We start from the raw sequence: 22357 nt of genomic DNA, 5'->3' as shown, positions 1-22357 counted from the left end.
GCTAGATATTGTTTCAGGTTCAGCATCACCAGTCACTCCAGTAAGTGACCATAATATCCCCAATGATACTGAGTGTGCCCTATTCTGCCCAATGTCTAGTTAAATAAGCCCCATTCAATGCCTTCACATGAGGGAGCTTCAGACATGGGCCTGGCATCCATTGTCAATGCAAGAGATGGGTGGACAAGCATTTCCTTGTGGAAATTCAACCCAATTAATTTTCATCTGAAACAAAAACAGAAAATACTGGAAATACTCAGCAGTTTAGGCAGCAACTGTGGAGAGAACAGGCAAGTTAACGTTTCCGGTATGGACCCTTCATCAGAACTTAGATGAGTCTGATTCTGGTTGGATAATAGAGAAAGAAAAAAGAAAGTCTTGCATTTATACAACGCCTTCAACGACCACCGGACATCGCAAAGTGCTTTACAGCCAATGAAGTACTTTTGAAGTGTAGTCACTGTTGTAATGTGGGAAACGCGGCAGCCAATTTGCACACAGCAAGATCCCACAAACAGCAATGTGATAATGACCAGATAATCTGTTTTTGTTATGATGGTTGAGGGATAAATATTTGCCAGGACAACGGGAATAACTCCCCTGCTCTTCTTCGAAATAGTGCCATGGGATCTTTTGCTTCCACCTGAGAGAGCAAACGGGGCCTCGATTTAACGAGAGGTTAATATGGTAATTGTTAAAAGGCCAAGCTTTTCACTTCATAGCTCTGGACCATAGGAATTAGAGGCCGATTACACAAACATTGCCTGTGTTTTATTACTGAGAAATGGTGCTTCAATTAGTTAATGTTATTTGTTCTGGACTGCCTTCACAGGATCTTGAAGCAGGTTGTGAAACCCTCTGACACAGATCAAAGCAATAAACATCTTGAGGTAGTGATCCTTGATTGACAGCTTATATCTGAAGTGAAGACTTAGGTCAGCCTGTGAGTAGGGGCAGGATTAATGATTTATGAAGTGCACGGTGAGGACTCTGCCCATGGCAATATTATGCAGCATGTTCTAATTTTTCTGACTTTCTCTGAGGCATATTAGAAGCTCCACCCCCCACCATTCCGTCAAAGAGCTCAAGCATCTAAAATATTGCATTAGCCCTCCAAATGAATGCTTAGTGAGGATCCCAGTTCACCCCTGTGCATAGTTGTAATCCATTCTCTGCTGGGGAAGGGGTGTTGTGCAGAGCTGTCATTGTGGTTGCACAATGTACCTCCAAGGTGTTCACACTCTTACATTCCTTCTCCTTCTAAAGGCTATGCCATGCTTAATTACCTCAGAATGAAAATATTATGTGTAGTCCCTGGGAAGGGTAGGAACACAGAAACAGGAGTAGGCCATTCAACTCTTTGAGCCTGTTCTGCCATTCTGTTAAATCATGGTTGATCTGCACCCCAACTCCACTTACCCACCTTTTCTCCATATACCTTGATACCCTTAACTAACAAAAATCTATCGATCTCAGTCTTGAAAATTTCAACTGATCCAGCATCCAAAGCCTTTTGGAGGAGCAAGTTCCAGATTCTACTACCCTTTGTGTGAAAAACTGCTTCCTGATTTCACTCCTAACTGGCCTAACTCTAATTTTAAAATTATGTCACCTTGTTCAGTATTCCCCCACCAGAGGAAAGAGTTTCTCTGTATCTACTCAATTGAATCCCTTTATCATTTTAAATATCTCGATTAGATCACCCTTCAGCCTTCTAAGCTCAAGAGAATACAGACCAAGCTTATGCAGCCTGTCCTCATAATTTAACCTGGTTTAATTCTGGTGAATCTGCATTGTACCTCCTCCAAAATCAATATATCTTTCCTGAGGTGCGGTGCCCATAACTGAATACAATACTGTAGATGGGGTCTGAAAAGACTCTGTACAACTGAAATCTAGCTTCCTCACTTTTGTACTCCAATACCCTTGGTCAACATTCCATTTGTCTATTACTTTTTGTACTCTTGCACTAACCTTTAGAGATTTCTGTACATGGACACATAAATCCTTTTGCTTCTCCACAGCTCCTTGTCTCTCCTCATTAATAAAATATTCTGATTTGTCTTTCTCAGATTCAAAATGGGTGACTTTGCACTTCCCTACATTGAACTCTATCTGCCATAGTTTTGCTCACTCACTTAGTCTGTCTTTGTCCCTTTGTAACCTCCTGCTTCCATCTACACAGCATACTGTGCCTCCTAACTTAGTGTCATCTGCAAACTTGGATATGCAATCTCTATTCATTCATGTGCAATATTTCCTGAAGAGCAGAGCATGTCATTGCATGTTGATAAAATAATAGCCCTTTCTATTGAGGTGTGACATAGGACTGTTGGTAATGACACAAATGGCCACATGCATAAAGTCAATGATGCCCTCCATTTTGGGGAAGCAATCAATGTTGAAAGCTCTCACTACTTCTACTGCTGTTGGTGGTCTCTGCTGATATATATGTATGTGACTGCATGGTGAATTAGGGTGTCCGCTACTTATTTAATACAGCAATGAATGACATAGGCCCTGATCTTGACTGGGGCGGGTTTTGTGAGTGGGGTAGGAGTTTTGTTCGAAGTCCGGGTTTCTCCGCACACTGTGCAGTTTTAAATCCACAGCGTGTGTCTTCTTTTTCAAGCCCATTCCCCACCCGGATTGACAGGCCTGGCTCTCTGTCGGGTGAGGAACTCTCCTGAGGAGGCCGCAGCCCAGGAGCAGGTAGGGAGCCTGCTGCTGGGATAGTGATAGTGTTGGGGGGTGTTCCAGATCATGGGGGGGGAGGGTGGTTGCCGATTCCTGGGGAGGGTGGGGGGGTCCAATACCAGGGGTTGGGGTGGTCACTGATCCCTGGGGGGGGGGGGTCTGATACCAGGGGTTGGGGGGGTCACTGATCCCTGGGGGGTTCTGATACCAGGGGGGAGTGGTCACTGATCCCTGGGGGGGGGGTCTGATACCAGGGGTTGGGGTGGTGACTGATCCCTGGGGGGGGGGTCCGATACCAGGGGTTGGGGTGGTGACTGATCCCTGGGGGGGGTCCAATACCAGGAGTTGGGGGGGGGGTCTGATACCAGGGGTTGGGGTGGTCACTGATCCCGGGGGGGGGTCTGATACCAGGGGTTGGGGTGGTCACTGATCCCGGGGGGGGTCCGATACCAGGGATTGGGGTGGTCACTGATCCTTGGGGGGGGGGGTCTGATACCAGGGGTTGGGGTGGTCACTGATCCCAGGGGGGTCTGATACCAGGGGTTGGGGTGGGTCACTGATCCCGGGGGGGTCCGATACCAGGGGTCGGGGGGGTCACTGATCCCTGGGGGGGGGGGTCTGATACCAGGGGTTGAGGTGGTCACTGATCCGGGGGGGGGGGGGTCTAATACCAGGGGGTTCTGATTGCAGGGGGAGGGTGACCGCCGATCTTGTGGGGGTCCGATCTCCGATCCAGGAGGAGGGGGTACTCCGATCTCTGATCACGAGGTTTGAATGCAGGGGTTTTAGATCCAAGGGAGATGGGGTGTCCGATGGCAGGCAGGGACTCAGGTAAACTTGGTGAGCTGGTGGGAGGGGGAAGCATTCCTACTCCTCTTGGCCCACAAGCAGTGTTGTAAAGACACTTACCTCTTCCACGAAGCAGTCCTCGTCTCCCTTTAGCTGCCAGGTTAAACCTGGAAGACATTTTAGATATAAGGCATGCAGCCTCATTATAATATTTAAATAGACAGCCCAGCTCCTGGGAGCAGGTTGGTTGCCTGCCCTTCATCACATCGCCATAAAAACCAGAAGTGGGCGGGTCGGGGTGGGGTTTGAGATTTAAAAAAAATTAACATCCCACCCAACCCCAGCCCACCTGTTTTATGTGGTTAAAATTACCCCCCATATAGTGACTGACTCCTGCAACGACCCTGGAGTATAAACAGTTATGGATAATGGTGACTCCCACTGCCACTGGTAGTGGTTGTGGCCTTTATCAACCAGGGGCTTATTTCAGCTGCAGCATTCCTCCTGACTCTGAACCTCATCCTGTAATGACCCGCTGTCATAATTAGGCGACTGGTGTTCCTGGGACAATTCTATCAATGAGCATTGCACCTCCTATGAACTCTATAGTGCTAGGCCCCCACCCCCCCACCCCGTATCATTCCTACTCCCCCATGATATAGCAGAAAAAGCCCCTGTGTAGGAACTGGGGTTCCTAGCCGAAGAATTGAGATCGACTCAGAAAATCAAAAACAATAAAATTTAATGAACAAACGAAGATGTACAGGAAACTGTAGGATACAATGCAAATAGGTCTGGTCTGCCTCTCTGGAAACTGCTAGAAGGTTCCGAGCTCAACTGCTAGCAGCTTCCGAGCTCAACTGCTAGAAGGTTCCGAGCTCTACTGCTAGAAGGTTCCGAGCTCTGACGTCATGATGTCATCACGTTCTTCCCGCCGTTGAGAGATCACGTGACGGACGGCATGACATCACCATGCAGAGTACAGGAAAGAAGCCCTAGTACAGTTAACAGATACATTAAAGGTGCAGCCCCCAGCTGTACTACATTGCTGTAAAAGGAATTATATACAATTGTCCGTAATCCTCTGGTGGTTCTGCCACATGCGCCCCCCCAGAATTGCTTTTAACAGAGAAGGTAAGGCGAGAAGGGGGTCTGACGAGTCTGTCCGACTGACTGCGATACCCCGGCAGCTGGAACGGAGCGCTAGAAGACGAACTGGCCGTTGGCTGTGGTTGGGATGACGCCGCAGGCGGAGGAGAAGAAGAGGCCGGCTGTGGTCGACCAGGTGAGGCGGGCACTGGCGACTCGGCGGATGACTGTGGCTGTACTGGACCGGCAGTTGACGGTGGACGACCACGACGAGGCAGCTGAGCGGTGACGACTGGCTTGCTCAGATCCAGATGCGCCGGTTTCAACCGGTCGATGGAGATGTGGTCAGGCTTACCGCCGACGTCGACTGTGAAGGACTTGTCACCTGACGAGATGACACGGAACGGACCTGTGTAAGGTGGTTTGAGCGGGTTTTTGCGAGCATCCTGCCGAATGAACGTGTATTCTGCGCTCTTAAGATCCACCGGGACATGGGGCACTGGGATGAAATTCCTAGCCGCTTCCTGGTCGCTGACGAGCTGCTGAGCTGGGGACCAGGGTTCCGTGTGAGGAGGAAGAAAATCGCCAGGCACTCTGAGTGGTTGGCCGTAAACCAGCTCTGCTGAAGAAGAATGCAGGTCGTCCTTAGGAGCCGTGCGAAGACCTAGCAGCAGCCAAGGAAGCCTGTCCACCCAACTAGGCCCACGGAGACTAGCACGCAGTGCTGCTTTAAGGGACCTGTGGAATCTTTCACACAGACCGTTCGCCTGTGCTTGGTAGGCGGTGGTACGATGAAGCTTGGTGCCCAAACCTTGAGCTACGGCGTTCCAAAGCTCAGAGGTAAATTGAGGCCCCCGGTCGGAGGAGATGTCAGCCGGTACCCCGAACCGAGCTACCCACGATGAGATGAAGGTTCTGGAGACGTCTGCCGCTGTGGTGGCAACCAAAGGAATTGCCTCGGGCCACCTGGTGGTGCGGTCTACCATGGTGAGGAGGTGAGTGTACCAGCGAGAGGAAGGGAGAGGACCAACCATGTCCACGTGCACATGGTCGAATCGACGCTCCGGAACTGGAAAAGTGGCGACTGGGGCCTTAACATGGCATTGTATCTTGGACTTCTGGCAACTCACGCAGGTATTGGTCCAGTCACGGACGTCGAGATGCATGCCCTTCCAGATGAATTTCTTTGCCATGAGTCGTTGTGACGCTCTCATGCCAGGGTGTGACAACCCATGGATAGTGTCAAAAATTCTCCTGCGCCATTCGACTGGAACGATTGGACGTGGGACGCCCATCGAGATGTCACACAGGAGTGTGGTCCCTGCGGCCTGGAAACTGACATCAGCCACTTGTAAGCTGGAAGGTGCGGTCCGGTACGCCTGCACTTCAGGGTCTGCCTTCTGTTCTTTTGCCAAACCAACATAGTCGACTCCCAGGTGTACTGCGTGGAGCTGGGCGTGGGAGAGACAATCCACCACCAGGTTGTCTTTGCCCGAGACATGTTGTTTGTCGGTTGTAAATTCAGATATGTACGTAAGATGACGTTGTTGCCGTGCCGACCATGGTTCCGCTCTCTTGGCCATTGCAAAAATAAGTGGCTTGTGGTCTACAAAATCTGTGAATGGGCGTCCTTCCACTAGGAAGCAAAAATGGCGGATGGCCAGAAACAATGCCAACAACTCCCTATCAAAAGTACTATACTTGCGTTCGTTCTTCCGCAATTGGCGGCTGAAGAAAGCCAGTGGTTGCCATGTGCCGTCGACCCACTGCTCCTGTACTGCCCCAATGGCATAATCAGATGCGTCGGTGGTAAGGGCAATGGTTGCGCCCGGAAGGGGATGTGCCAACATGGTCGCAGCAGCCAAAGCGTTCTTAGTGTCGAGGAAAGCCTGGTCCATCTGGGGTGTCCAATCGATCGGGTCTTTGCCCGATTTGCCTCTGAGGGCCTCGTACAAAGGTTGCATCAACAGTGCCGCCTTGGGGACGAACCGATGATAAAAATTGACCATTCCCAGAAATTCCTGGAGGGCCCTGATGGTCTGAGGAAGAGGGAATGAGTTGACTGCTTCCACCTTCGTGGCCAGCGGGACGGCACCTTCTGAGGTGATTCTGTGTCCCAGGAAATCAATGCTGTGCAACCCAAACTGGCACTTGGCCGGGTTGATAATAAGGCCATGTTGGCTGAGACGAGAAAAAAGGGTACGCAAGTGCGTAATGTGTTCTTTCGTGCTGTTACTGGCAATAAGGATGTCGTCTAGGTAGACGAAGATGAACGGCTGATCGCGCAACACGGAATCCATGAGACGTTGGAAGGCTTGTGCTGCATTCTTCAGCCCAAACGGCATATGAAGGAACTCAAAAAGCCTGAAAGGTGTGATGATGGCAGTTTTGGGGACGTCCTGAGGATGCACGGCCACTTGATGATAGCTTCGGATGAGGTCTACTTTGGAAAAGATGGAATTCCCTGCCAGATGGGCTGAAAAATCCTGAATGGGAGGAATTGGGTACCGATCCGGTGTGGTAGCCTCATTCCGGCGTCTGTAGTCGCCACATGGTCGCCATCCGCCGCCCGGCTTAGGAACAATGTGTAATGGCGAGGACCAAGGACTATTCGAACGTCGAATAATACCCAGGCGTTCCATTGTATGGAACTCCGCCTTGGTGGCCGTGAGTTTACCGGGTTCCAGCCTTCGAGCTCTCACATAAACGGGGGATACTGTTGTGGTAATGTGGTGCGCCACACCATGCCTCGCGACTGAAGAAGAAAATGTGGGCCTGGTGAGCTCAGGGAACTCACTGAGAAGACGAGAGAACTCATTTGGAGATGGGACTGCACAGGCAACTGACCAAGACATCGGGGTGCTTCGGTGGCAGGGGACCGAGTGAAAAGTGGAGGCACTGATTAGACGGCAGTGTCGGACGTCGACGAGAAACCCGTTTGCGCAGAAGAAATCTGCCCCCAGGATGGCCTGTGAGACTTTCGCCATGATGAACTCCCAAACAAATTGTTGGCCGCCAAAACTCAACTGGACCCTACGCTTTCCGAACGTGCGAATGGCACACCATTGGCTGCCTCGAGGGGGGGACCTTGACTGCCGGATTGAAGATCTAGCTTCAACGCTGGTAGGGTACTGCACTGGGAGCCAGTATCACAGAGAAAACGTCGCCCTGACAGGGAGTCTGTAATGTATAGGAGTTTCCCTGCAGACCCGACGGCCATTGCAACTCCGGCGCATCCCTTAGGCCTTATTGATCTTCTCAGAAACCGCTGGTTTGAGGTAGGTTTTTTTTTTGGTGAGAAACTGCAGGGCGGACGACAGTTTCTGGCCTTCGCGCCAAAATGAGCGTGATAGGCACACCAGCCTGCTGGAGGAGGAGTCAGATTTGCTCTTGTGGGGGATGGGCGCCTCGTGGCTGCACAAGATTGTTGTGAGACGGTGAATATTTTATCCGCTTCCGCGGCGAGTTCAGCACAATCCGTGATCGCGGAATTGGCCAAGGCCGTCTGTACTGGCTCTGATAGTTGACAGAGAAACAGCTCGCAGAACAGAAAACATTGCAATTCTGAGCCCAAAAGCGTGAGCATTTGGCTCATGAGCTCTGAGGGTTTTGAGTCCCCGAGGCCAGGCATGGAGATAAGTCTGCGAGCACGCTCCGACTTGGACAGACCGAAAATCTGCAGTAAACGTGCTTTTAAAGCTTCGTACTTGCCATCGTTCGGTGGACTCTCGAGGAGGCTGACGACCCGCGAGGCCATGGTTCTGTCGAAGGCGGAGACCACGTAATAATAACAGGTCAAATCCGCTGCCAGTCCCCGGATTGCAAATTGGGCTTCCGCCTGGAAAAACCACGCGGCCGGTTGTTGCTCCCAAAATTGCGGCAGTTTGAGGGTGATGGCGTTCGTGTCCATGATGTAACTTCAACGAAAATTGTTCGAAGAAATCGGGGTCACCAATGTAGGAACTGGGGTTCCTAGCCGAAGAATTGAGATCGACTCAGAAAATCAAAAACAATAAAAATTTAATGAACAAATGAAGCTGTACAGGAAACTGTAGGATACAATGCAAATAGGTCTGGTCTGCTTGAAAGCCTCTCTGGAAACTGCTAGAAGGTTATGAGCTCAACTGCTAGCGGGTTCCGAGCTCAACTGCTAGCAGGTTCCGAGCTCAACTGCTAGAAGGTTCCGAGCTCTACTGCTAGAAGGTTCCGAGCTCTGACGTCATCACGTTCTTCCTGCCGTTGAGAGATCATGTGACAGACGGCATGATGTCATCACGCGGAGTACAGGAAAGAAGCCCTAGTACAGTTAACAGATACATTAAAGGTGCAGCCCCCAGCTGTACTACATTGCTGTAAAAGGAATTATATACAATTGTCCGTAATCCTCTGGTGGTTCCGCCACACCTGCATCTTTTTGTGTGGCTGAAAAATCTTCTGCTATCCAATTCTGACAATGCTGTGTTGAAGGTCCAAATCTAGTTCTTCCTTTGGAGGAATAGTCCATACCTTGAATCAATCAATCAATCAATCAATCAATCAACTTTATTGTCATTGTTAGTGCACAAGTGCAGTACAACGAAATGTAGGCTTGCGGCTCCCGAGAGTGTACATTTAGATTAAGACATTTAAACATTCAACATTCATTTGGCTTGTAATACATTAACATAAACATAACCATAATAAAGTGCATTGGCAGATGTGCAGGCTTTAGAGTTTATTTGTGGAGTTCAGTAGGATGACAACCCTGGGAAAGAAGCTGTTCCTAAATCTGGTCGTTCAGGTGCGAATGCATCTGTAGCGTCTCCCAGATGGCAGGAGGGCGAACAGACTGTGGCTGGGGTGGGTAGGGTCTTTGATGATGGTCCGTGACCTCCGTAAACAGCGTTTCTGGTATATGTGCTCTATGGTCGGTAGCCGGGTGCCGGTAATGCGTTGGGCAGTTTTGACTACCCGCTGCAGGGCTTTCCGGTCATAGTAGCTACAGCTGCCATACCATACTGTGATACAGTTCGTCAGGATGCTCTCTATTGTGCAGCGGTAAAAGTTAGAGAGGATCAGGGGTGACAGGTTACATCCCTTCAGCCTCCTTAGGAAATATAGGCGCTGCTGGGCCTTCTTCACCAGAGCCCTGGACTTGCTACTTACATTTCCCTTTCTTCCCCTCGTACTATTTTCTCCTAAGGACAGACCGTTACCAAAATCTCCACACTCCCTAGCAAGCTCTTAATAAACGTTTTTTTTTGTTTTTCTAATTTACTTACGTCCATTTCAACACATAAGCCTCAGAATCGCGGCAAAATGCCCGGTATCATTTTCTATCTGTCTTGCTCATCTGTTTATTCAATCTGCTATTTTGTTCACATTACGACGGAGAAGAAAATATCGCTCCATATTTGTTCATGACCTTTGTAACGTCCATATATTAAGCATAACATTTTTTTGGAAGGGAGTAAATGATAAGTCTCCCTCTTCCGAAACCGTCTAAGAGTTCCCTTATTAAGGTACAAAGTATCGGAAGTCAAATGTTTTGCCTCTAATATTTTCCATATACAAAAGAGCGGTGACATCCTTTGACGGTCCCCGAAGCCTTTTCTGAACAGCCAGATTTTATCAATGACAGAATAACACATGTATGCTGGTCTTAACAAACCATAATTACACACCGATCCCTTTGAACACTGCCAGACACAATACGGAAAAGCCCTTTCCAGTCACATTTTGAACAGACAATCCTTTCCGTGTCGCTTTCACAGTCCTTAAGTATTATGTGAGTGGAACTGGGGGGAAAAGAATCACAAAGTCATGTTTTTTCTCCGCTAAATTCCTGCTGCATTTTAATGGTATGAAAGATCTGCGCCATCAGAAACTGTATCTCGGTGGAATGGCAATAGAAACATGATTGTTTTAAGGGTTTGTAAACTTAAGAATTTGCGAGAAACCATCCATTTATCATAAGCGTAACGTTCCAATTCATTATGATGGTGTAAATGTTTCTACATTAGATTCACATATTCCGTGATCACGAGAGTATTGAATGTTTCTTGGACAGGGGGGCTTTATCCACACACCTCTGGACCAGCACAAAACATCATTCATTTGTCCTTACATGTCAGGGCTGAATAATTAACCGTTTAGCAGATTTCAACTAAACATTTATGAATATTCTAATTTACTGCGCAATGCATCATGAGTCAGATAACCAAAGCTAGAATGTGAATATATCAGCAATACAGCAATATTATTCTGAAACTATGTCAGGGGCATGTTTTGTTGAACCTCACCTGCTCCAAGCGTTTACCACAGTAAGTTGGAATACTTTAAAAATCTTCAATCTTGTTACATTAAAGTTGGCCTCTTTGTAATACAGTACTTCAAACGCTAAGCACTGTATCACATACAAGGTGCGATTTTTTAAAAAATCCATTGACTAAGCAATGAGAACACGTTGACGGGATATTTTTGAAGATCTTGTTCAAAGTAGGATACTACTATCTGGCAAAGAAAATACGCAAAACACACCAACTCATGGAAAGGTTCCTCATTTCTATCTGCTGTGACATTCAAATAACTAAAAGGCTTCACCGCAGGCCCCTTTGAAATATGTCTGTTGCTTCTAAACACCAAGGCCTCCTACAGCTGTTCGGCTTCATTGCGGCGAGGCAGAATTTAAAATTAAATTGCAGCAATTTCAAAGAAAAATGCCTAGCTGAATAGCCGTAAATTTTAAATATATATATATATGGTAATAAAAAGGCATAACCCTTTTAAACCTACCCACATTGTATCTAATATGGATTATCTGCAGGGCTATGGGGAAAGAGCAGGGTTTAATTAGACAGCTCTTTCAAAGAGCCGGCACCGACATGATGGGCTGAATGACCTTGTGTGCTGTATGATCCTCTGATACTGCTTTTGATTTGCTGATCATTATCAGTCGTTGTTTTGGTGTTTTGCCATGTACCATAGAATAGCCAACTGTTTGCCGATCGTAATTACTCTGAGGATGTTTTACCCACTATATTTCTTAATTTTCAGTTTCTAAGTCATATATAATTGTAACACAGTGCCTTGAACTGAATTTGGAAATTGTTTCTGTTGGCATATCTGATAAATGGTTTAAACACGTCTGGATTTGCTTCAGATATCGACAGTAATCATTTCCTCTTATACAGTTCGCATTATGTTGAACATATTCTAAGTAAACGTAATCAATGGTGACACAATCTCTACTAATGACTTAAAAATATATAGCTCTAGGGATTCGCCAATACAATGGAACGCCGCCCCATTAGAGTTCAGTATCTAAACATGTAACATATAGGATTGAAGTAGTTTAACTGGATTTCCTTTGGGCACAGTAACTGTCTTACTGAAGGACATCCTCCCGGCACAAACTCGGCACGAACATTTCATTCCCTTCATCAGGATCAGCAGGGAGTGGCTGGAGAGGAAGGTATTATAAAGCCATTGAAGTTTGAGGCAAATTAAGAAAAGGGTGTGTAGCGTGCCATCATGGCCAAACTGCAACTTAGCGTGTCTCTGACTGAGACCGAACACTCAACAACGAGCCTTTGAAAAACACTGAAAAGCAGATAGGGTTTGCAACATGCTGTTAGAGAATTTGAAAAGACTAACCATCCCCCGCCCCCACCCTCGCCGCCTCAAAACATACAGACGGTAAAATGTTCAGATTATGGTTTAATAAAAATGCTTTAAGTAGAAATTACAAGTCCTGCCGCACTCTGCTGAACGCATATTCTACTCAAGCCTTTTTTTCAGAGCAAATGCAATCATTTGACCGTTTGTTGACCCCAGCATTGTTATAACAGTTTGTAATCGCGACCCCAATTTGAATACACGAGATGGCCAAAAGCGATGGGTGTCTGATTTCCATGAACATCCGTCATTTGAGAATTTGGGTCCATCAGTTTTAGGAAAGTCTGTTCTTACTGGGGGGTTTTTTCTACGTGTCGAAGGACACGAAAATGCTTTCGTTTCGAACTGCAACAAGTCGCCGAGCCCGCATCTCGAGTTCTAGTACAAAATGTATTGGGGCTTTTTCCGATGGGATCGCGCCAACACTCCTGAACATTTCCAATGATGTGCCTTTTTTCCCCTCGGTGTTTTCTTTAGGTCTTGACTATGTGAACGAATAAGTGCGATGGGAAAGTTGAGCACAGACAAAGTTTAATGGCAACCAGATGTTAACTAATGAGCGAGTGCGGCTTGACATGTCGATCATGTTTGGTCTGAGCGAATGAGAGTGCGGGGATTGGGTTGCTCCCACCCTCGCCAGGGGCTATTGGCTGCAGGTTCTGCGGCAGTTCCGGGGTTAAAATTCTAACATAAAACGAGCTATAAAACCGGGAGATCGGCGCAGAGACCCGCTTCTCTCTCTTTCCTCTCCTATCCGCTTTGGAACAAATCTGTTCGTTTCCAGGATGCAGGAAAAGGGTTTCGTTTTACTTTTAAAACTCCACTGTATTCTCAGTTTGGTTTCAGCAATCCAGAGAGAAGACCTTTTCCCGTTTGGTCCACACACAGGGGACCTTATCCTGCAGGAAGGCGATGATGAAACCTCTCAAGTTGTAAAACTCAAAAGGCCACTTGTCTTTTATGATACACAGTTCAGTAATCTTTACGTAAGTTTTGCCTTCAATCTATTTACTATTGTGTCTGATTGTAAACCAAGCAACGGTTACAGTTAGTGGGAGCTGTCTTTGGTCACATTACATAACTAACCGTGGACCAGACCGCCTCCCGAATCAGTGTTTTAATGTCTATTTTGTTGGGTGGTGGTGAGGGGGTGAAATCTCCGGCTTCTGTCTTATGGCTTCTCTTAGAATTCAGCCCAGTTAAGGTTTGGCAAAGCAATTACACAGCGCCCTCCACTCATTTAAAAGGCAATAGTTTTAGTAACTAGTTGAACTGACTCGACCGATGTTCCTTCTCGCCCTTCTTGACAGGAGAAACTGAAATGAAATCTGATCTAAAAATGTTAGCGTAAGGAGGCATATATTTACCTATTTTATGTACAGATGTGACCGTGTTTGTAAATATCGCAGTTCATGGTTATAATTGCCAAGGAACAGTACTAAAAGTGCCGAAAGGAGAGTCAAAGTACTTAAGATGAATATTATTGTAGGCATCAGGTTTAAGAACAAAGACTGAACGAGACGTTCCACTGGGTTGCTGATAAACGGTTGAATCCTTTATCTTCAGGTAGGAACGAATGGGATTATCTCCACCCAGGATTTCCCCAGAGAGACCCAGTACGTGGATGACGGATTCCCCACTGATTTCCCGGTGATTGCGCCTTACCTGTCAGATATCGACACAAGTAATGGCCGAGGGCGGATTTATTACAGGGAAGACGATTCCTCTTACATCCTTGACCGCGCCGGCCAGGAGATCAGGAGAGGCTTCCCTCAGAACTCATTCACACCGACCAACGCTTTCATCGCCACTTGGGAGAACGTGGCGCCTTATGAGGAAGTGACGCGTTCGTTTGCCTCCTCTAACAGGGTAAGAAAGTACAATAAATCAGCAAACTTAATTAATACCGAGAGGAGATGCCAGCGATTATGCAAGTGCCTGGCTCGGGTATACCTTTAGCAACCATCCTATTGGTGCTTTCCTCAAAGATTGATGATCCAGTTCTTGGCCACCACTGGGGACCATTTCTAATACAACACTACTTTCCACTATTGCCTTATACAGTGATTTTAGATTTAAAGTCAGAACTGATTAAGTTAGTGTCACCAAACAGTCTGGTTGAAAGAAACCAGGATACATTTAGTTGGTTCTTAAATATTTATCTACAGGGCAAGTCATTCTGGCTGAAATGTCATCCATTTCATGGTCAATGGTGGGGGAGGAATGCACCCTAAATCTACATAATGGGTGGGTGCATTTATCATGATATTTGAGAAAAAAATGAGTTCTGGTTCCCTACTAAAATCAATCTGAGTTTGTTAAAACCCAGATACACACTTTTTCCATCACTGATTTACCAATTCTTTCTCAACAAGTGAGTTCTTTTGGCATTGACATTGAAACTTCTGTTATATTGGTGTAAAACATCCAGCTTTCTATTTTGTTTTTGTCTGTTTAAATAGATTTATTCTTATGAAATGCCTTATGATTGAAAATATGGGGCAACTAAATGGAATTTGTACATATTTTTCTCTTCTAGTTCAACACCTTTCAAGCACTGTTGGCTTTTGATGAGTCAAACACCTATGCAATTTTTCTGTACCCAGAAGATGGGTTGCAGTTCTTTGGGACCCGTCCTAAGGAGTCCTACAATGTTCAGATAGAGCTACCTGCTCGGGTGGGCTTCAGCAGAGGGGAAACTGGGTACTTGCAGTGGAAAAGAGAGGGTCCTTATTTCAGTGTTACCAGCAATGAGCAAACTGTGAAAAACCTATATCAGTGAGTACATTTCGTTCTCAGCCATGTACAATGTTGCCCCTTTAAACCTCTTTGCTTCTCCACCTCTCTCCTCCTTTAAGGTGCTCCTCTTTGACCAAGTGAAATGCTGTGGGACTTTTTACTACGTTAAATTCGCTCTATAAATGCAGTTGTTTTGTTACGTAGCAAATGAAATAACAAAAGTGCAAGCTATTGAGCCATGTTTAATTTAATGAAATTTGAGCAATTAGCTAGCCACATTGCACCACAAAATATTGCAAGCTTTTGTCTATATTAAGAACTGAAAATTGTTTAATTTCCTAGATGAATACATTTCCAATTAGTAAAATACTAATGACCCAGTTCCGTAAGTTTTGGAGATGTGAGATCTTGTGCTTGGCTCAATATTCAATAAGTTCTACATATGACTAATTGGAATTACTTTGAATGGCAAAGAGGAGTTTTACTGAAATTTACTGAAAATCTGCTTGAAACACTAATAACTAAAGCTTACATATGGCATTTAGAAAATGAGTATTAAGTTAAGACTAAACTCATTATTTTATGACCATTGTAGGATGGGCAATTCAGGCGCCCGTGGAGTATGGGTTTTTCATATTGGTGGAACTTCCTCATTCAACAATATAATGCAAGCAAAAGTTGGAAGGGAACCTTCAGGTGAGGATTCCATTGTAACATTGGACAGTACCTTAAGTGGTCCAGTTATGCCTGATATACTGGCATCTGATTACACTGAGACTGAAGATTACAGACAATATTATGAAGATGATGATGGAGATGAAGTTGATGATGATGGAGAAGAATTTGAAGACACACCCTCCATATCCACAGGACCTCAGGAGAGAGTTGATGGTATTCCAGAGGACCCACCATATCCAGATGCAGGCATTATACCATCCAATCCTGAAGGTTATCCAGAGGCAGGAGGTGTGTCATCGTACCCTGAGTCTGGAGCTTTGCCATCATATCCTGAGAGGTACCCAGAAGTTGATGCTGGGTCATCATATCCTGAGAGGTACCCTGAGGTTGATGCTGGGGCAAAGTACCCTGATGAATACTCAGAAGTTGACTCTTTGCCTAGAAATCCATTACCAGTTACACATGATAGACACATTGTCAGTGTGGAAGAAGATGAGGAGCTAGCTACTGGTGGTAAGTGGCTTGGAAAGTTGATTTCAAACATGGTTATACTATTTGATCAATCACTTTGAAATTATAGCCTGTACTAGTCTAATCTGTAACAGAGATTACCATTCGACATGAAAGTTTTTGGACAATTTGTAGCAATATTTAATTAGCATGATGTACTGTATATCAAATATGAATACTAATTAAAATCACTATACATTTTGACAATTTTATGTCCAGGTACCAAACAGTGCAATTCTTGAAAAATAATGAAAGTAGAAATAAAATTATTGTACGATGGAGTTTGTATTTGTAGAAGTAGTGAATAGGGATTTGACAACTTACTTTCACCTTAGTGTTCTGGGGCCTAGTGATACAGGTTTTTCAAACCAAGCAGCAATGGCTAATCCCAATAAAACTTGTGCCAGTGTTACCTGTGGCTCATAAGAAGTGGTAAATATTTTGATCTGACAGTTTCTGTGTTGTAATCTGAAAAATTGTTGGGTATTCTGACTAAGGCATTCCTTGTCTTTCAGTTTTCACTTACAGTACGGATACAAGAGAAACCTGTGAGAGAAACCAGGTGCAATGTTCCCAGCATGCTTATTGCACTGATTACTCAAGTGGATTCTGCTGCCATTGCCATGCTGGTTACTATGGCAACGGAAGGCAATGTCTACCAGAAGGTAGTTAAAATAAAATAAAGTTCCTAGCTTAATTTAAATTTATCTTTGTTCTTAGAAACTGTCTAGCAATTGCACTTATACATTTATGTAATTGTTTGATTCATTTCTCTGTAGGTGTTACGCAGCGTGTGAATGGGAAAGTAAATGGAAAATTAATGGTTGGAGCCAGTCGACTGCCTGTGGAGTTTCAGAATGCTGACCTGCATGCATATGTAGTTGTAAATGATGGGAGAGCCTTTACAGCTATTAGCCAAATTCCTGAGAGAGTAGGTTGGGCATTGCAATCACTGTCTATAATTGGAGATCTTTTTGGATGGTTGTTTGCTCTAGAGCAGCCAGGCTACAGAAATGGTTTTAGCATTGCAGGTAAGTCAGTCTACATTGCCTAATTTTAATTGAAATTTGTCATATGTCCAATACCCAGAGTAAATTAGGAGTTTGGTAAGTGAAGAGTTGTCAGCTCCTGACCCCTGACTCCTTTTGATGTAAAAGTCCACCTGGAAACTGTGTAATGCAGTTGGGCAAAAAGCCCTTTGGTGCTCTAAGTGTGGTTGCAAAGATCAATACTTTAGTCTACTAAATGCCTAATACTGTAGACACTGAGCAGAGCTTGAACCCAAACGAAAGTCGAGTTATATCAAGTGAGTTACTGTAACTAGCTTTAAAGGAGATTTTGATGCCCTTCTCTTACTTTTACACAGTAGTAAAGAAAATAGTCTGTAGTTTTGAGTTACTGTCTATATTGGTTCATAATTTAAATTCAACAGAAGCTCCTTTAATGGCTCAGCGGGTAAAGGCACCAGGTGGTGCAGTACTAGAATATTTCTGCTTTGATATCTGGTCTGTGTTAAGTTAGTTGACTGTTGCCAGGGCAGAGATTTGAAGGATTCCACCCAAAGTGTTAACCTGCCTTTCTCTGTCAGATGCTGATTCATCTGCTGTTGGTAACTTTTCATTTGCTCAAATTTCCAGCATTTTCTGTATTTATTTCACTATTCTCTGTTTACCTGTGAATATGATTATGCACAGCGTATATCACCAATGGTTTTCTGACTGTAATGATGCTAGTAATGCACACAGGATACACCACTCCAGAGTAGCAGTGGCAGCACTACAGTTGACCTCAACATCTCCAGAATAAGTTGGAGGGAAAAAAACATTGGCCATGGTTCCTTGCTCCTGATTGTTATTCAGTGACCCCTTGCTGAAATGCACATGTGAGGACAGGACCTGGTTCAGCTGTGATTTTCTCTATGGTTGTTGGGTGCTCAGTGTCCACACTCTCAATGAGGAATTGCCACTTGGTTGAGATACCATCATGTGGATTATTGGTTTTAGAAAAGGAAGTGTAAGGAAAGAAGAAATTGTAACAAATGTGGTGCTAGAAATTCGGCTCCATAGCGCCCAATTATTCAGCGCTTTGGGTGCCGTTTTGTGTCAAAAATGGCGTCTGCGCCGTGCGCGCCCACATCTGGTATGGGCCGCACCAGATGTTATTTTGGTGAGGGCGGTAGGGCGGGCGTTCGGAGCGTGCCCCAGATGTATTAGAGTTGGCAGATCATGACGTCAATCAGCGTGCAATGCTAATTTGACGTCAACCAGCGTGCAAAACTAATTTGACATCAGCGCTGTCATTTTCGTCCTCAACGCTGGAACTAACGCCCTGTCTTAACCTCGCACAGCTGAACATGTGTTCAGCAACAGCAAGGACACCCCCCTCCTGCCCCCCACCAGCGCTATTTAAAGGGATCATCAACTACTCTCCGGTTAGTTGCTAATTAATTTCTATTGGCTTTATGTCAGTTTGTAGAAGTGTTTGGTGCTTTCCAGAGTTGTTTAAAGTTGGCGAGGTGACAGAGAGTGGTGCTGCAAGTGGAGAAGGCCTTGGTTCTGACTTCAAGGGTTCTGGTCAGACCACTTGCTCCCTGTCATGCGTGTTCCAGTTGTCATCCCACTTGGCCTGCAACATGACAGGGCGATGGAGCAGAGGCAGCAAAGAAGAGGACAAGTTGCTTGCACAGGGAGGAAGAGGAGGAGGAGGAGGAAAAGGGGGAGGAGGAAAAGTGGGAGGGGGAGGAGGAAAAGTGGGAGGGGGAGGAGGAAAAGTGGGAGGAGGAGGAGGAAAAGGGGGGAGGAGGAAGAGGAGGAAAAGGGGGAGGCGGCAGAGAAGGAGGAGGAGGAAAAGGGGAGGAGGAAAAGGGGGAGGAGGAGGAAAAGGGGAGGAGGCAGAGAAGGAGGAGGAAAAGGGGGAGGAGGAAAAGGGGGAGGAGGAAGAGGAGGAGCAGGAGGTAGTGAGGAGGCAACCAGCACATCCCCTCTCCGGCTGGGCTGTCTGTGATCGCCTCATTCGATTACGGTTCCACTGAACACAACTCCAAATCCCCATTGTACAACAGTCACACACTTTAGCATCAATCTTCCTGCTAAGATGCACAGGCTGCTCAGCAGCATTTCAATGGAAATAACCGCGCATGGGCGAAAATTTGAATTGGTCATGCAGTCAGTTAAAGGGACCGCATGTGAAAAAAAATTACAGGGAACATTGCTTACTCTGTTCCAGACTATCAAAGTGTCCTCTTGGCCACAATGCTGAAATAAAAGCCACCACAAAAGAAACATTCTAAACCAACTTTATACATCAACCCATCCAATATTACATAACAAAGTCAACTAATCACCCTTGTGTATTCGTTTAGTGCCTGTCTTCCGTGTACCTTTGCATGTCCTAGTGCACCTATGCAGTGCTACCCCAGTGGCTGCAGCATGGTTGGTGGAAGACTGCTGACTTTCAGTGGGGGAGACTGCACATGGCATTAGAGGACAACCTCGGGCAGCTCTGGGCCTAGAAGGCCCGGCTTTAGAATGCACCACCTCGGCATGGGCAGCAGTCTGGGCTGGTTGGCTGACAGGCAACACCAAGGGCACTAGTGAAGTGGCAGTGGTGGGAGGACGAATGCTGTCATCCTAAGAGAGGACAGCAGGTTTGTGTGCCACAGAGCTACTGCCACTCCCCCGGGGTGGTGCCTCAGCAATCTTAGTAATCTGTTGGAGGGAAAATTGCTGGACTGTGACACCCTGCAAGCCCCTTTCCACACTGGTAAACGCAGCCACGATGGCAGCAGTCTGAGCTTGGTTGACAGCAGTCTGAGCTTCCACTGTACCACCCAGATGTAGGGTGGCTTCTGCTTTTGCTACAATGGAAGCTGAGACATCGGCCATCAGACGATGCATGATGGTTGGGTCCACAAGTGCGCCAATGGAGTTGGCCACCATTTCCATGCTGGAAGGGATGGGCTCCAAGCTCTGTGCAAAGCCCTGTGCAAGGTTGGTGTTGGTCTCCTCCATGCTCCTCAACTTTGCACTCAGGCTTTCTGGCAGGCCTGCCATTGCACCAAGCATTTCGCTGTGCATACCCATCAGCCTTCTTCTGTAGGCCGCCCCATCGAAGTCCTCATCCGAGTCCTCTGCAGCAGAACTCGGGTGTGACCTCGACCTCCGGGGAGCTGGCACCCAAGCTACCCTTTCCCACTGCCCTGGCTGCTGGCCACTCGTGACAGGTGTCTCACCGTGTGCAGGTCCCACCTCTAACCTATCCATTAAAGTATGCAGAGTGTCAGTATCTAAGCTGGTGGCTGCAAGTGTGACATCGAGTGATGATGCTGTGTCAAAACCATCAGTGTCTTGTGGCTCTTCAATTTCTTGCTCCTTCCCTGCCTGGCCAGATGGCAGTTCTTGGCTATCTGAAAGGAGAAAGGCACAAGGTTAAGTTTGTGCTGAGGGGATGGGGGGAAAGCAAGAGGTGCATGCTTACACCATGTGCAGCTTGTAAATCAGGAGATATTGTGAGATGAAGGGGAAGTGGGATGTGAGAAGGAGGATTACGTTTTGAGGATGTTATCATCTTGTACTGTTTCAGCCCCTCCCAGGAATGGCCAACACTGTCTCCTCCATCGGGTTAACGTTATGCAGGCGCGCCTGTCCACTGCCAGTTAGGTCCTGCTGCCTCCAGCTGTGAGCCACTTTGTCCTGCAAGAGAAATTGAAGTGTGTCAGAGTGTTGTGCAAAGTGTTTGGCTGATGTGCCTGTCATGGTTGAATAGCTGAGAGTGTGTGCAAGCTGTGAGATATGGGTGTGAGGCTTGCAGCAGTGGTAAGTGTGTGAGGGTGAGATGAAGCTATGAATGTGAGGTATGAGTCGTGTTTGGTAGAGATTGTTGGTCGGTGAGTGATAAATGTGTGGTGCATTGAGCATTGTGTAAGGCTAGTGGTGCAGATGGTGGGATATGGCATTTGATGCTGAATTCACCATCCTTGACCACTAATGTGAGGTCATCAAACTTCTTGTGGCACTACATCTAGGTCCTTTGGGCTACACTGCTGGCATTGACCATGATGACTATCTACTGGCCCCATGTGGAAAGAGGACCGCTCCCTTCCTGTCCACCTCCTGCACCAAGGCCTCCAGTGCTGCATCCGAGAACCTTGGAGCCTGCCCTCTCCCCTGTTGTGCCATCAGTACTATTTTTTCCTGCTCAGAATCTGTTCCCTAGCCAGTTGAATCACCTGCGCAGCCAGAATGCACGTCCCCTTTTAAGAGGTGCAGACTGCCTTTAAGAGGTGCAGGTTAGCTTTAATTGATGCTAGCCTCACATGAAATTAAGGATAGTATTAGATCCAAAGAGGAGTCATATAAAGTTGCCAGAAAAGTAGGAAGCCTGAGGATTGGGAGCAGTTTAGAATTCAGCAAAAAAGGACCAAGAGATTGATTAAGAGGGGAAAAATAGAGTATGAGAGTAAACTTGCAAGGAGCATAAAAGCAGACTGTAAAAGCTTCTACAAGTATGTAAAAAGAAAAAGATTAGTGAAGACAAATGTAGGTCTCTTACAGTCAGAAACGGGAGAATTTATAATGGGGAGCAAGGAAATGGCAGAGCAATTAAACAAATATTTTGGTTCTGTCTTCACGGAAGAGGCCACAAATAACTTCCCAGAAATGTTAAGGAACCAAGGGTCTAGTGAGAAGGAGGAATTAAAGGAAATTAGTATTAGTAAAAAAAATAGTGCTGGAGAAATTAATGGGACTGAAAGCTGATAAATCCCCAGGGCCTGATAATCTGCATCTCAGAGTACAAAGAGGTAGCCATGGAAATAGTGGATGCATTGGTTGTCATCTTCCAAAATTCTATAGATTATGGAACAGTTCCTGCAGATTGGAGGGTGGCAAATGTAACCCTACTATTTAAAAAAGGAGGGAGAGAGAAAACAGGGAACTACAGACCAGTTAGCCTAACATCAGTAGTTGGGAAAATGCTAGAGTCTAGTATAAAGGATGTTATAACAGGACACTTAGAAAATATCAACGGGATTAGACAAAGTCAACATGGATTTATGAAAGGGAAATCGTGTTCGACAAACCTACTGGAGTTTTTTGAGGATTTAACTGGTAGAATAGATAAGGGAGAACCAGTGGATGTGGTGTATTTGGATTTTCAGAAGGCCTTTGATAAAGTCCCACATAAGAGGTTAGTGTGCAAA

The 22357-nt window shown here is 46.1% G+C and overlaps 1 protein-coding gene and 1 long non-coding RNA gene across 5 annotated transcripts in view; one reads left to right on the top strand and one right to left on the bottom strand.

The window, feature by feature from the left end:
* Window positions 1–8578: 8578 nt before the first annotated feature.
* On the bottom strand, window positions 8579–14082 carry LOC147109335 (uncharacterized). The gene is made up of 2 exons (XR_015080240.1): window positions 13897–14082; window positions 8579–9081 (listed from the first exon to the last, which is right to left on the bottom strand). It is a non-coding gene; the product is annotated as an uncharacterized LOC147109335 (long non-coding RNA).
* The window catches only part of nid2a (nidogen 2a (osteonidogen)), a 182527-nt gene continuing 173124 nt past the window's right edge, over window positions 12955–22357 (top strand). For 2 of the 4 annotated variants that reach the window (XM_086003172.1, XM_086003171.1), the window contains exons 1-6: window positions 12960–13217; window positions 13798–14100; window positions 14771–15009; window positions 15566–16161; window positions 16674–16823; window positions 16938–17189. In XM_086003172.1, the coding sequence (XP_085859298.1) occupies window positions 13017–13217; window positions 13798–14100; window positions 14771–15009; window positions 15566–16161; window positions 16674–16823; window positions 16938–17189 (1741 nt within the window). In that variant the 5' untranslated portion in view covers window positions 12960–13016. Of the gene's footprint in view, window positions 13218–13797; window positions 14101–14770; window positions 15010–15565; window positions 16162–16673; window positions 16824–16937; window positions 17190–22357 lie in introns of all 4 variants that reach the window. The other 2 variants (XM_086003174.1, XM_086003173.1) reach the window with 2 other exon arrangements.

The sequence above is a fragment of the Somniosus microcephalus genome, chromosome 12, assembly GCF_052327205.1.
Source record: "Somniosus microcephalus isolate GS21.2 chromosome 12, FLI_Smic_1.0, whole genome shotgun sequence".
Lineage (NCBI taxonomy): Eukaryota > Metazoa > Chordata > Chondrichthyes > Squaliformes > Somniosidae > Somniosus > Somniosus microcephalus.
The sequence above is the reverse complement of the archived record's forward strand: the minus strand, read 5'-3'. Positions and strand labels throughout refer to the sequence as shown.